This window comes from Myiozetetes cayanensis, unplaced genomic scaffold (assembly GCF_022539395.1).
Source record: "Myiozetetes cayanensis isolate MyiCay16 unplaced genomic scaffold, myiCay2020 scf354, whole genome shotgun sequence".
In the NCBI taxonomy this organism is placed as follows: domain Eukaryota; kingdom Metazoa; phylum Chordata; class Aves; order Passeriformes; family Tyrannidae; genus Myiozetetes; species Myiozetetes cayanensis.
The window spans coordinates 1-15445 of record NW_026087582.1 but is presented as its reverse complement, the minus strand read 5'-3'; the positions used below and the strand labels follow the sequence as shown (position 1 = coordinate 15445).

Here is a 15445-nt window from a genome sequence, read left to right as displayed (position 1 = left end):
GGTCTTGCCTTCATCCTGGGGTCTGCATTTTACTCATCTTCCTCGGGTGACATCCGTGACCTTTTGTTCTATCCATTGTTCTGTGTTCTGATCATCCAGGTTTGAAGAAACCCTTGGCTGTAGGTCTACTTTACCTATTCAAATGTCTACCTTGGCTCCTCTGGATGAGATTTATGTGTGTTGAGTTCTTTGTTTAGTGTTTGTTGTGGTTCCTTTAAGGTCTAATGCTCTTAGTACAGTACATTGCCTTCCTCCAAGAGTACAGCTTACAGTGAACAAAATACAGGGGGTAAGGGGGGCTCTTGTGGGTTTACAGTAAAAGTGTTTTCGATTAACCCTTCCTGCTTCATTCCCCCCTTTTCTTAGAACTTACGAACTCTTTCGTCAAGTTCCAGGGAAGTGTGAGTGTGTATCATTGCCCATAATATTTGGGTTCTTTTGACTATAGAGTGTAACCTATACCACAGCCATATATTTAAAAGGGATAGTAAAAGCATGGTTATAACTATAATTAATATTGGATGTATTAGGTAGTCGAACACTGTGGATGCCGAAGGGGATTGTCCTGTAAAGATATCCCACCAATGATGCTGTCCTGTTTGTTCTACTTTAGTCAGGATGTTTGTTATAGTGTTGGAGTCATGTTCAACCTGCCAAATCATTCGTTGTGATTTTTTATTGACTTCTTGGACTAGTTTCTCTATGTCAGGATACTTAAGCATTGCTTTAAAAAGATCAGTTTCCATTCCTATCTGCAATTTCGGTACATCATGATATAAATTATACTTAGCCTCAGTTAATTGTCTAGTAGTAGTAGGAACAGTATAATTAAAATCACAACTTACTATCTTAGTAAAATTACATACACAAAAGTTAGTACCATTTGTTTCTACATAACAATGATCAATAAGAACATAATCACAAAATGCACATCCATTTCCTATATAGTACACTTGCGTTTGGTTTTCATAATGGGGAAACATTTCAAAAGTACACATGCTATTTTCAGCATCTAAACACAAATCTTCATTTTCTACAACTGCATTTTCACAGATGTATCCCAGTTGTTCCTTAGGGATACAGGCCTCTGTACTGATTGACTACCATTTGTTCTTGGAGGAATCATAGTGTGCCCACATGTTATGACTTATAGGTCGAACTATGACATTCTGATGTATGGCCCCTAGGGTCAGTACAGGGAAGATAGTTGTCTCTCTGGCAGCACTAATGGTAAGTACGTAAGCTTCTATTTGTTCATTTTGTGGATTATAAGTAAAATTCACTAGTTGCCACCATGCCTGATACTTCTTCTCAAATTGGGTGGTGGAACTATTTCTGGCTATTATTTCTTTTATTTCTTGGGGTAATATTCCTGATGTTCCTTCTCTTAGTATTCCTGCAGCCACCGTTTGTACCCATTGTTGTGTTTGTATGCACTGGAAGGCGAGAGCGATTTTCTTGTTAGCTCTTCCAATTTGATCTGTGATTCTGAGAAAGTCTTGGGACGTATGGTTGGCTACAAGTGTTAATAAATGAATTGCTAGTAACTGTGTTTCAGCTAGAGTAAGCATGGATGAGCTTAGAGGCACTTTAAGTTTCCCTAGGTTGGAAGTGACAGCACTCAGTTTATTAACTAGTACTTCTTGGTCTATTGTGTTTAGAACTCCTAAACCTGTGCCAAGCCATCCAGTTGTGTCCCTCCGCACACGTCGTGGGTGTGTTCTGGCAGTCAGCCATGCCTTCCAGCCTTTAAGGCTCTGTTGAATAAAAGGTTGGCAGTCTTTCTGTATGTGTGTGACGTTTATCTGGGTATTTACTTGGATTCTTTTCAGTGAATATGTGGGATCTAGTAGTAATTTTAGCTCGTTAGACTGTCTCACTACATGAGGTCCTATAAAGGTAAGGTTATGTGTTCTTTCACAAATTGGAGTAGGGACTGTGGCTTTATCCTTTCCTTTTTCAGGTGGCTTGGTGGTGGACTTTGTTTCAAGCCAGATAGTAAATGTCTCAGAGATACTCCTGTCTCTACTTTCCCAAGAGCACTGAACTGACACTGATTGATCAAGTATTAATTTTGTCTCACACTTGGCTCTGTGTTGTTCATTGTCTTTTATGTTGTCTTTCCGGCATGAAATTGGACCTTTCATTTTAACCCAAATATTCTTATCTGCATGAGTATATGTGAGTGCTTGGTTGGTGAGGGATTTTACTACCATCTCAATCAGTTTGGTTTTTTGTGTTAAAGTATTAACACCTTTGCACCCTATTTGTATTACTTCGTTCTGTTGTCCTATTATAGTGTACAATGACTTTGGGGGTTTAATCCAGTCCTGGTGTGTGTATGGTATGTTATTGTGTAGGACGTAAATGGCCATGCCTGGTCGAGGCGCTACCTCACCCGAAAATATTGATGTGATAACTCGTGCATTTGACCATGACCATTCCATGGTGGTGTTTTGTGTGGAGATTATACTTATCAAGAGTCCACAGAGTAATGCTGGGATTTGCCAGTCCATGGTAGGGGGTTCCTTCAGGAATTCTCTTGGGGGTTTTCTGGAGCTTTCTTGACCTGAGAGTAGTGGATCCAAGCAGGTCGCTCTTTAATCCTTATTGCCGTGAAGGTGGTCAGTAGTACCTGGAATGGTCCTTCCCACTTTTCTTGCAGAGGGTTTCCTAAAAGATTCTGAACATATACCCAGTCACCAGGATGGAAAGGATGCAATTTACAGTCAGGTTGTTTGGGTTGGTTATCTATCACCACTGTAGCATTTTTATCAAAGTGTTTTCCTACTGCTATTACATAGTCATGTATGTATTGATTGCCTATTTGATCCACAGCTTCGCTGTTAACTACTTGCATTGCATAAGGTCTACCATACAGAATTTCAAATGGACTCAATTTTTCTTTTGAACGAGGCTTCACTCTTAGCCTGATTAGAGCAATAGGTAAAGCCTGATACCATTGCAAATTGGTTTCTTGGCAGATTTTGGCAATTTGTTGTTTGATAAGATGATTCATTTTCTCTACTTGGCCACTAGCCTGGGGCCTGTAAGGTGTATGTAATTGCCAATTGATTTGTAATGCTTTACTTATTGCTCTTACAATTTTGGCACAAAAGTGTGAGCCTCTATCTGAGGAGATGCTTTTAGGTACACCGAACCTTGGAATGATTTAATTTAGCAGGACTTTGGTTACTTCCCTCTCTTTACTTGTTCTGCACGGGAAAGCTTCAGGCCATCCAGAAAATGTTTCTGTCAAAACAAGGAGGTATCTATACCCCCTTTTCTTGGGAGTTCAGAGAAATCGATTTGCCATACTTCTCCGGGGAATTTTCCCCTGTTAATTGCCCCTTTCTGTATTTTAGTCCCTGTGTTAGGGTTATTTTTCAAGCAACGTTCACATCTAGATGTGACTTGCTTTATTGCTTTGAAAAGTTTTGGTCCTGCTATCCTAGCTTTTAAATACTGATAGAGGGGTTCCAAGGCCCAATGAGCCTTTTCGTGTTCTGTTTTTACGAATTGCCAGATTAATTTTCCTGGAAGCACTAGTTGTCCTGTCTCTAACTGGCCCCATCCGTTATCCAGCATCTTACCTTTGTTCCTTTGTATCCACTTGTGATCTGAGTCCTGGTACTCTGGCTTAAAATTAGTATCTAATTCCTCTGGGACTAGGGCTGATATGATTATTTCATCAGTTCTTGCAGCAGCTAGTTTAGCTTCTGCATCAGCTTTTCGGTTACCTATTTCTGGAATACTGTTACCTCTTAGGTGTCCCTTGCAATGCATTATGGCCACTTGTTTTGGGAGTTGGACGGCCTCTAACAATCGTAGGATTTCCTCAGCATGCTTTACAGTTTTCCCTTGGGTCGTCAGCAGTCCTCTCTCCTTCCAGATTGCACCATGAGCATGTACAATGGAAAAAGCATATTTAGAATCTGTCCAAATGTTAATTCGTTGTCCTTCTGCTAGTTCAAGAGCTCGGGTCAGAGCTATCAGTTCTGCTTTTTGCGCTGAGGTTCCTGCAGGCAGAGGGTTTGATTTGATTACCTGCTCTGTTGTGGTTATTGCATAACCTGCCATTCTTACCCCATGTTTCATGAAGCTGCTGCCATCTGTGAACCAGTTTTCTGAATCTTCAAATGGCTCCTCTGTGGTCCGGACGGCTGGAATACACAGCTTCGATGGTTTCCAGGCAGTCATGCTCGACGGTCTCTGCTGACATTCTTCTTTCTAGGAATTAAGCTGGGTTGACAACGTTAGTCACTTGAATGGTTATATCATCTGATTCAGCTAGGATTGCCTGATACTTCAGGAACCTGGAAGGTGACAGCCAATGGCCACCCTTCTGTTCCAGTACTGATGATACAGTATGAGATACTAGAAAAGTCATTTTCTGGCCCATAGTAAGTTTTCTGGCTTCTTCTATGTTCATTATCACAGCAGCAACTGACCTCAAACAGGTAGGCCATTCCTTGCTTACTTCATCTAGTTGTTTAGAGAAGTAGGCTATCCGTTTAATTCCAGGAAATTCAACAATGCAATTGTCCATTCTATACAATTTTCTTCAGTTTCAGTTGCTATGAGTAAATCATCTACGTATTGTAGAAGAACGCCCTCTCCCTGTGGCCATTACCATTGATCCAATTCCTTAGATAATTGATTTCCAAATATTGTGGGACTGTTTTTAAAAACCTTGAGGTAAGACCATCTGATTCACATTATATTAATAATCCTAATTCTAAAAAATTCTCTATTATGGGTTCAATTCCGTTCCTGTCTTCTAGCCTTAATGGGTATTGTTTTCTGTGTACCAGTTTTGCTCCTGGTCATAGTTCTGTTTGAATAGGAGTTGCCCATTTTGGCTTTACTAGTGTTTTAGTAGTCCAAACTCCTGTGTATACGTAATCTAAAATCTGATTGACATTTAAATGATCCTGGCTTGGCTGCACATAGTTCATTGCTAAAGTCAGAGCTGCTATTATTTGTTCTTTCTTTACCTTAAGTCTAATTTTACTTTGTTTAAATTCTATTACAGCTCCCAGAATTTCTAGTAGGTCTCTGCCCAATAGGGGTTTGGGTAAATTTGGAAAATACAAAAACTGATGGACTCCCATTTGTTTTCCAATTTTATATTTTAGGGGTTTCAAAAAGAAAGCTTTTTCTGATTGGCCTGTAGCTCCCATTAAAAAATCTAATTCTTCTTTTTCTTCCCCTAGCTTAATTTTTACCAGTGGGTCCCCTCAGGGCAGGCCTACCGGCCCCCCCTCACTCAGTACCCTGTAAGCAACAACAGGCCCTCCTGTGCCAGTATCTGTACCTGTTAATTCAGGGCATACAACATACACACTGATTCTGACCCAACCTTGTTTGTCGGGGAGGCAAACTTTACATCTGTTACACAAGGCTTGCACCAACAATTACAAAATAAACAGTTCTAGGTCTTATTCAATGTTGTGTGCTTATAGTTAACCCGTATAGCAATTCTTGGCACGATAAGACCTTTAACCATGTATACCTGGATGCTTCAAGGTAAGTAAGGTATACCAGGTATAAAATAATTTTTCCAAAAATAACAAGACAACACAAAATGACAATAAACACACACAAAACTATTAACACAATAACAGTGCCCCAAACCCCAGTTCATAGGGTGGTTTGTCAATTGTCAACTAACACACACAAAGGTAATACTAAATAAACTCAGCACTACCTATAAGACAAGACAATATGACACGTTCCAGGCCCAGAATTCTTATCTAAACCAGAAACCAGAAGGCCTTATTTAAACCAGAAACCAAAAGGCCTTGCTTAAACCAGAAACCAGAAGGCCTTACTTAAACCAAAAACCAGAAGGCCTTACTTTAAACCAGAAACCAGAAGGCCTTATTAAAACCAAAAACCAGAAGGCCTTACTAAAACCAGAAACCAGAAGGAGACCGATTCCTCCATTCTCCCAAACAGATATTCAGCCAAGTGTTTAGCTAAATATGACTACAGACCAAAGAAGCGTCCTTCTTATGGTGTGTTCTACATGATAACAGCAGCGTCCTACCCATGTGATAGAACACCTTATTACAGACACCAGTGCATGCAAGTTAAAACCAGAATAAATACCTTTTGATTATGGGAACTTTATCCACTCCTGCGAGAAGGCAACGAAGACAGGAGCCCCCCTTTATAGGTAAAAGCTTACCTTTAGCACGCCTGGGAAGGGGTCCTGACCTTCGATGGATTCCACAGCCGAGGGATAATTGTCCCATCTGGGGTGCCAAATTGATGCCCAAAAAAAGGTAGCTTTAAAAAAAAACTGCTTAAAGGCAGAATTTTGAGCCTATAAACAGCAGGTATTTATTGAATGATTAACGACGCCGGGGTAGCTTCCAGCTCAGGCTGGACAAAAAAGCTCCGAAGTGGTTCAGTAAAAACAAGCAATTTATACAGTTTCTAATCATGATTACAACATAGTCACATGTATATTCATATTATTGCATCATTAGATTACAATATTCATAGCAGGTGGAGTCGGGGTGGAGATTGAGGCGTGGTCTCTATTTTGAGGAATATTATGGTGGGAGTTCCTGCCTGCCTTCATCCTGGGGTCTGCATTTTACTCATCTTCCTCGGGTGACATGTGTGACCTTCTGTTCTTTCCATTGTTCTCGTGTTCTAATCGTTCAAGCTTCAAGAAACCCTTGGCTGTAGGCCTACTTTACCTATTCAAATGTCTACCTTGGCTCCTCTGGATGAGATTTATGTGTGTTGAGTTCTTTGTCTAGTGTTTGTTGTGGTTCCTTTAAGGTCTAGTGCTCTTAGTACAGCACATAGCCTTCCTCCAACAGTACAGCTTATACAGGGGGTAAGGGGGGCTCTTATGGGTTTACAGTAAAAGTGTTTTCGATTAACCCTTCCTCTTTCATCACTGCTGTCTCTGCAATGTCACTCCTCTCCTTGTCAAGTCACAGATGTCCCCACTGATGTCACTGATGTCCTTGGGAGATCACGGCTCCCCCTTTGTTTTCACCAGTCTTCTGTGATGTCACTGGTCCACAATGATGTCACTGCTGTCCCTGTAATGTCACCACTGTCCCCTGTGATGTCACCAATGTCCCCCATGATATCACTGGTGTCTCTGTGTTGTTATCCAGGTCCCCTGTGATGTCATTGATGTCCCTGTGACATCACGGCTTTCCCTCTGTTGTCACCAGTCCCCAGTGATATTTCTGGCCCCAAGGACGCCATTGCTGTCTCTGTAATGTCACCCCTGTCCCCAACAATAGCACCATGTCCCCGTGATGTCACCAATGTTCCTATGATGTCACCGATGTCCCTGTGATGTCCCTGATGTCCCTCTGATATCACGGCTTTCCCTTTGATGGCAACAATCGCCTATGATTTCACAGGTTCCTCCTTGATGTCACCACTGTCCCCTGTGATGTCAACAATGTCCACAAGGATATCACTGGTGTCTCTGTGTAGTCACCGATGTCCTTGTGACATCATGGCTTTCCTATTGCTGTAAGCAGTCCTTTGTGATGTCACTGGTCTCCAGTGATGTCACTGCTGTCCTGGTGATATCACCACTGTCCCCAGCAGTGCCACCTTGTCCCTGTGATGTGACCAACGTCCCTATGATGCCACCAAACCCCTTTGATGGCACTGATGACCCTGTGACATCACTACTTTCCCTCTGTTTTCACTGTGATGTCACTGGTCCCCAATGATGTTCCTGCTGTCTCTGTGATGTCACCACTTTCCCATGCAAACCATTGTGCATTCTCATTGTGATGGTTACCATGGTAAAAATTGTACATTCTCATTCTGACATCACTTACTGTCGTAACCATTGTGAATTCCCATTACTACAACAGTTTCCATGGCGACCATTGTGAATTCTCATTGTGACCTCGGTTACCATGGCAACCGTTATGCAGTCTCACTGTTTTGCTGGTTACCATGGCAACCATTGTGCATTCTCATTGTTAACTCGGTTACCATGGCAAAGATTGTGCATTTGCATTGCTAGAGCCGGTTAATAAGGCAACCATTATGCATTTCCTGTTACGTCGCTTACCATGGCAACCATCTGTAACAAACAGATAATATAGAAATGCCAAAAATTGTTTCTGCCTGTCAAAAACTTCCTATCAAACATTCTCTGTCAGCTCTCTGAAGGAAGTTCTCACCAGGACTTCCCATGGCACCTTTCCTGCCAAAAGATCCTGCCATTGTTTATGGTTACCATATCTCCTCCAACATCTGAACTGGCTACGTGCCAAGAAACCACGTGCAACCCCTTTTGAACACTATAAAAGTTGAGGACAAATTTTGGAAAATCAGGGAGAAGAAAGGCAGAAGAACTGGTGATTGTAGCCGAGAATCTCTGCCCACCTCCCCTCACCTTTTCTCCGCCACTGCGTGCTGCCTGCCTGTCACCGGAGACTGGAACTGTGCCGGCCTGGAGAGAGCTGAGACCACTGTGCCACATGTGGGAGTTCTACCTTATCCTTCTACCCTGACCATATTTCTGAGGGCCCAAAGCTTCGGCTGAGCTGAGACCCTACAGGGTCTGGGACAGGGGTGTGAGCGGTGAAACCACACATGGTGCATTGCAGAGAATTAAAGCTGTCAGACCCCCTGCAGCTACAGAGATAACATCCAAAAGCTGCAGGGACAGAGAAAAAAAAGGCAGAAACTGCTTCTCTTCTGCCACACTCACCGGCTCAGCTGGGAAAGGTACTTTTCAGTGGTATTTTTTCTCTGCTTCTAGAAATAATCTTAGAAGTTTCCAACCTTTTCTTATTTTTTCCTCATTCTCTTTGCACCTCTTAGCAATTAATAAAATCAGGTTTTAGTATCAACAGATAACTTGTGTGAGTTTTTATTTTGCTCAAGGGAATATTTGAATCTCTAGTTCTTTCTGCAATATTTAAGCAGATTGTAGCAGGGGACCAAGGAAAGATGAGAGGAACGGGAGAAGGGTGGAAAAGGGGAAATGGTCTGGACGGTCCAGTGGGTCCAATGGTCCCATGGGGGTCTTTGGGCACAAAGAGGTAGGAAAGGGGGGTGCCCCTCTGAGCTCCCAACTGACTGTGGGGTGCTGGGGCTGCTGGATCCAATCTCAGCCTTAGGTTAAGCCAACAGGTTCAGATTAGAGGAACTACAGAGGTGGGACTGAACCACTTTTGTCCCCCAGGTTTTAATCATGGCAAATCACATCTATTGATAGAAATGAATTCTTTAGGGTTACAAATGATCAGACAAAAGATCTTCATTCAGAATTATTTACTGCACAATAGAAACACTAAAACTACCACTAGTACAGCATAAGATAGGACAATGCTATACACTAAAGCAATTGTTGAAGCAATTCTACTCAAGCTGGCACCAAAGCAAGAATTATGAATTAGAGATGGATGGAACTCCCCTAGACCAACACTTGTGGGGAGATCTCTGCTCTCAATCTCCAGCAGTGACCTTGGGGGGTCCCAGCCAAGGCAGGAATCTCCACACACCCCCAAGAAGGGTTCTATTGGCAGAACCTGCCCCTGGCAAAGGGCACTGGCCCTTTCTGGCGGAAAGGGATGGACTGACAGTCACTGGACTCCAGGGGTTGCCTCACCATCAGGGGGGGTCATTCAGGGTGGGAGCAGCGGTCAAAGCTCTTCCCGCAGTCGGGGCACTCGTAGGCGTTTCCCTTACTGGTGGGTCCGTTGGTGTTTGGTCAAGGTAGAGCTGTGGGTGAAGCTCTTCCCACACTCCCAACACTTGTAGGGCCTCTCCCTGGTGTGGGTGCGCCGGTGGGTGATGAGGTTGCCGTTCCGGTTGAAGCCCTTCCCGCAGTCGGTGCAGCGGAAGGGCCTCTCATCTGTGTGTGTCCGCTCATGCACGAGGAGAGTTGAGCTGGTCTGAAACCTCTTCCCACATTCCAAGCACTTGTAGGGTCGTTCACCAGTGTGGATGAGCTGGTGGGTGCAGAGGTTGGAGCTGGTCCTGAAGCTCTTCCCACATTCCCCACACGTGTGGGGCCGTTCCCCAGTGTGGATGTGCTGGTGTTGGAGAAGGTTGGAGCTGTCCCTGAAGCTCTTCCCACATTCCAAGCACTTGTAGGGCCTTTCTCCAGTGTGGATTCGACGCTGGTGTTTGATCATGCTGGAGCTGTGCCTAAAGCTCTTCCCACATTCCCCACACTCGTATGGCCGTTCCCCAGTGTGGATGAGCTGGTGCCTGAGGAGGGTGGAGCTCTGCCTGAAGCTCTTCCCACATTCCCCACACGTGTAGGGCCGTTCCCCAGTGTGGATGTGCAGGTGGGTGAGGAGCTTGGAGCTCTTCCTGAAGTTCTTCCACATTCCAAGCACCTGAATGCTGGGAGGCTGCTCAGGGACCAACAGCTCAGAGCTCCGGCTCAAGCTCCGGCCGCCTTCCCGGCACACGACGGGTCTTTCCTCCTCAGAGCTCCCTGGGTTGGCTTTGCAGCCCCTCCTCCGGGGGCATCTCCAGGCCTTTTCCTCCCCGCTGCCTTCCTGCACCGGGGAGCCCTTCAAAACGGCCTCTCCCACCAGGCTCTGCCGGGGGGATTTGTCCTCCGTGCTCTCCGTCCTCAGCTCGGGGCCTGGGGCAGGAAGGAAGAAGGACAGGCAGGGGATTTGCCTCCAGTCCAGAGGGAAGGTCAAGCACATCCCCCCCAGATCTGGTCCCCATGTGCACCAAAAGACAGGGCCAAAGGGGCACTGACTTCCTCCTCACCTGCCTGGGGGCTCGCGGCATCTTCCTCGCAGCCTCCTCCTCCATCTGCCCAAGTTTTGGGAAGGACAAATCCTGCTGAGTGCATTGGCTTGGGGGTTCCTCCTGCCCAAGTCCATCTCTAGAACTCACCGGGCATCCTGGGACCATAAAAACCTCCAAAACACCAAGACTCAGCCCAAATAACCCCAGCCAGGAGCTTCTTCTCTCTGGTCTCTCCACTTTGGGATTCTGGAAGTCCCCCCTGTCCGGGCTGCTGGGAGTCCTGTGTGTATTTGGGGTCTCCCCTCTACAGGGTTCCTGCCCTCTCCAGGCTGCTGGAGCTCCCAGGAACCCAAGGCTCCCCCATCTCTCAACTTCAGGGTTCTGGGGGACCTCTAAAACACCAAGATTCAGCCCAGAAAAAACCCAAACCACCAAGATTCAGGCAAAACACCTCAGAAATAGCAAGAAGACACGCGCCCCCAAAATTGCAAAAAGTTGAGATTCAGCTGAAATATACTCCAAATTATGAAGATGAGCCAAAAAATTTCTCTTCCAGGAGTTCCCCCTCTCTGGTCTCTCCCGTCTGGGGTTCAGAGTTTCTCCACTGTCTGGGATGTTGGGGGTCCCACTTAGCGATGTTGGAAGTGCTGGTGGTCCCACGGGTCCCTTCTCATCTGACTCTCACCTTTGGGGTGCCGCCTTCCCAGACCTTCCCTCTTGAAAAGAGAGCAAGGCCTAAAGAATTACCTGAAATATCTTGCTCAGCTGAGAGAAGCCTCCTCACACCTGTTCTGCCTAAATTGCTAAAGAAAAATTTGTTCTGTTCCGTTCCTTGGACCTAATCTAAAGAAGGTTGGAAACAGAAATTATGGCAAAGTCAGCCAAGGGAGACATTTGAATAGGAGAAATAGGCCTAAAGCCAAGGCTCTCTCCAAGCTTCAGTGACTGGGGCAAAGACAATGGAAAGTTAGAGGGGTCACACCGAGGAAGACTGCAGAGACCCCAGCCCCGATGATGAAGAAAGGGGGATGAACCCCCAGAACTGAGGGCCAAGAAAAGCTCCACTCCAAGCTCTGCCTGAGCTCTGCCTGTACTCCAGTTATTATCAACATGAAGGATTAGATGTTGCAATCAAATGAATATGTTTGTAAGATGTTGTAATCATAGAAGTCAGACTGTATAAACTACCCAGTTTTGTACCAATACCTTCGAGCTTTGTGGTGTGAACCCCGCCTGCTCCCGACCTCGACAAATAAACACCTTTGCTGCTCAAAAGACCAAAAGCTTCTGGGCACTTTCTTTACCGGATTTCTCAGATTCATCTGGACAGCAGATTGTGCCCCAGGGATGGGATTGCAGAGGGGCGCTCAGGTCCCCAGGATGAAGCAGCAACCAGCAATAGACACAAAAGGCCCCCCCAAGGATTTCAGGGAAGTGTCCTGCAGGGAGGGGACAGTGTCACCCCACGAGGGCAGGGCTGGCAAGTGGGAGGCTGCTCCAGGTGTCTGCAGGAGGCCTCCTGCTCTGCTCGGCCCCATCAGTGGCTGGGACCAACACCCCGTCCTCGTGGCCAGCGGCTCTTTCCTGCCCAGCCAAGAGGTTCCCGGCCCCCCAGAGCTCCCCTGGGGCTGTCCCTGCCCCTCCCTGCAGGCTCCGTGGCCGGGCACACTTTGTGTTCCTGGGGGCCACCAGCTCAGCAGCTGCAGCCGCTCCAATCAGCGCCCGCAGCTCTGCAGCAAAGCCCCAGCTCACCTGGCACACAGGGCATGGACACAGCACCTTCTCGCTGCTGGGCACTCCCAGCTCAGCCTCTTCCCCAGCACGGGGCTCTCCTGCCTCAGCACCACCTCTGCCTTCCACTTCTTCTCAGGGCCACCTCAGGGACACCTCTGGGCTCACCTCTGGGCCATTGCTCAGGGCCACCTCAGGGCCTGCTCTCCAGGACAGGAACCTGCAGGGAGGGTAGATGAGGTGCAAGCCCAGGGGGGCCTGCTTGCACTGGCCTGGGGGCTTCTTTCTCCTGCCACAACCACCCCACAACTTCTCCTGCTTTTCTAAGCCCACATCTTTGCAGATTGACCTTGTCTCTCTGTCTGCACAGACACATCTATCCCCTGTGGACAGAGCCTCCAGCATGTGCTGCCCTGGCAATGGCACCCAGAGAATCCCAGAATCAGCCGGCTTGGAAAAGACCTCCCAGATCATCAAGTGCACCCCTTGATCCAACCCCACCATGGTTCCCAGACCGTGGCACGGATGCCCAGGGGAGGGGCTTTGGGGATGAGGGCTCTCCCAGTACAGCCCAGTGACCCCTCAGTGCCCTCCCAGTACAGCCCAGTGCTCACAGTACAGCCCACTGTGTTCCTGTCCCAAGGTGCCAGGTGATCCCTCTTTGGGGGGTTTGATTGGGATTTGGGGCATTTTGGGGGCCTCTGGGTGCATTTGGGGGAGTTAAAAGGGGTCTTGGGAGCACTTGGGGGGGAAAATGGTTGTTTGGAGGGAGGGGATTAAAGGAAAAATGGGGGTTAGGGGACATTTGGGGGGCCTTATTGGGGCCTCGGGGGGACAGCACCATGAGCAGGTGAGTCCTGAGACCCCCGTGGTGTCCCCAAGACCCTCCTGGTGTCCTCAATTTCCTCCTTGGCACCCCGAGACCTCCCCTGGTGCCTCCAATGTCCCCAGGGCCTCCCCATGGCCCCAGTTACCCCCTTGACACCCTTTTCCTTCTCCTTTTTCTTTACATCCTCCTCAAATCCCCCCAGATCCTCCTCAAATCCATAAATCCTCTTCCTAACCCCAAACCGCCAAGATTGAGGAAAAAAAAAAAACAAACCACCAAGATTCAGGCAAGAAAAATCCCAAACCACCAAGACTGAGGAAAAAAAAAAACACGAAAAACCACCAAGATTCAGGCAAAAACCACCTCAAACCGCCAAGATTGAAGAAAAAAACACCCCAAACCACCAAGATTCAGGCCAAAAAGACCCCAAACCACCAAGATTCAGGCAAAAAACACCCCAAACCGCCAAGATTGAGGAAAAAAAAAAACAAACCACCAAGATTCAGGCAAGAAAAACCCAAATCACCAGAATGGAGGAAAAAAAACACCGAAAACCACCAAGATTCAGGCAAAAAACACCCCAAACCACCAAGATTGAGGAAAAAAAACACCCCAAACCACCGAGACTCAGGCAAAACCCCCCCCCCAAAAAAAATCCCACCAAAATCCCCGAAATCCCCCAAAGTGATTCCAAATGACCCTCAAATCCCCTAAATCTCCCAAAAATCCACCCTCAAAATTCCCCCAAAGTGACCCCAAAAAGAGAGGAGAGATCCCAAAAAATCAAGGTGAAATTCCCCCAAAAACTCCAAGACAGCCCAAAAATTGGGGAGAGATCCCAAAAATTGGGGAGAAATCGAAAAGATTGGGAAAAAATCCCCCAAAAACCCAAAAACATTGGGATTTCTATTTATTTCTTTATTATTTATAGTTATTTACTTTTCTTCTTCTTCTTCTTCTTCTTCGTCTTCTTCATCTTCTTCTTCTTTTTCTTCTTCTTCTTTGTCTTCTTCTTCTTCGTCTTCTTCTTCTTTTTCTTCTTCTTCTTCTTCTTCTTCGTCTTCTTCTTCGTTCTCTTCTTCTTTGTCTTCTTCTTCGTCGTCTTCTTCTTCTTCATCTTCTTCTTCTTCGTCTTCATCTTCAGCTTCTTCTGCTTCTTCTTCTTCTTCTTCTTTTTCTTCTTCTTCTTCTTCTTCTTCTTCTTCTTCTTCTTCTTCTTCTTCTTCTTCTTCTTCTTCTTCGTCTTCTTCTTCTTCTTCTTCTTCTTCTTCTTCTTCTTCTTCTTCTTTTCATCTTCTTCTTCTTCGTCTTCTTCTTCTTCTTTGTTTTGTTCTTCTTCTTGTTCTTGTTCTTCTTCTTTGTTTTGTTCTTCTTTGTTTTTCTTCTTCTTCTTCTTCGTCTTCTTCTTCTTCTTCTTCTTCTTCGTCTTCTTCTTCTTCGTCTTCTTCTTCTTCATCTTCTTCGTTCTTCTTCTTCTTCTTTGTCTTCTTCTTCGTCGTCTTCTTCTTCTTCATCTTCTTCTTCTTCTTCTTCTTCTTCTTCTTCTTCTTTTTCGTCTTCTTCTTCTTCGTCTTCTTCTTCTTCGTCGTCTTCTTCTTCTTCTCCGTCTTCTTCTTCGTCTTCTTCTTTATCTTCTTCTTCATCATCTTCTTCTTCTTTATCTTTATCTTCTTCTTCTTCTTCATCTTCTTCTTCTTCTTCATCTTCTTCTTCGTCTTGTTCTTCTTCTTCTTCTTCGTCTTCTTCTTCATCTTCTTCTTCTTTATCTTCTTCTTCATCTTCTTCTTCTTTATCTTTATCTTCTTCGTCTTCTTCTTCATATTCTTCTTCTTTATCTTTATCTTCTTCGTCTTCTTCTTCGTCTTCTTCTTCTTCTTCTTCTTCTTCTTCTTCGTCTTCATCTTCTTCTTCTTCGTCTTCTTCTTCTCCTTCTTCGTCTTCGCCTTCTTCTTCTTCTTCTTTTTCTTCTTCTTCTTCTTCTTCTTTTCTTCTTCTTCGTCTTCTTCTTCTTCTTCTTCTTCTTCTTCTTCTTCTTCGTCTTCTTCTTCTTCTTCTTCTTCTTCTTCTTCTTCTTCTTCTTCTTCTTCTTCTTCTTCTTCGTCTTCTTCTTCTTCTTCTTCTTCTTCTTCGTCTTCTTCTTCTTCTGTCTTCTTCTTCTTC

At 45.5% G+C, this 15445-nt stretch overlaps 1 protein-coding gene across 8 annotated transcripts in view; it reads right to left on the bottom strand.

The window, feature by feature from the left end:
- The window catches only part of LOC126646589 (zinc finger protein 239-like), a 40142-nt gene extending 27015 nt beyond the window's left edge, over positions 1-13127 (bottom strand). For 3 of the 8 annotated variants that reach the window (XR_007630321.1, XR_007630323.1, XR_007630319.1), the window contains exons 1-2: positions 12478-13113; positions 9475-10609 (exon numbers count right to left, since the gene is read on the bottom strand). Coding sequence is in view for 2 of the 8 variants with exons in the window: in XM_050328030.1 (XP_050183987.1) it covers positions 9696-10609; positions 12478-12493 (930 nt within the window). In the remaining 6 variants the exon portion in view is untranslated. Of the gene's footprint in view, positions 1-8969; positions 10610-12477 lie in introns of those variants that run through there. The other 5 variants (XR_007630324.1, XR_007630322.1, XR_007630320.1 and 2 more) reach the window with 5 other exon arrangements.
- Between the last annotated feature and the right edge of the window lie 2318 nt (positions 13128-15445).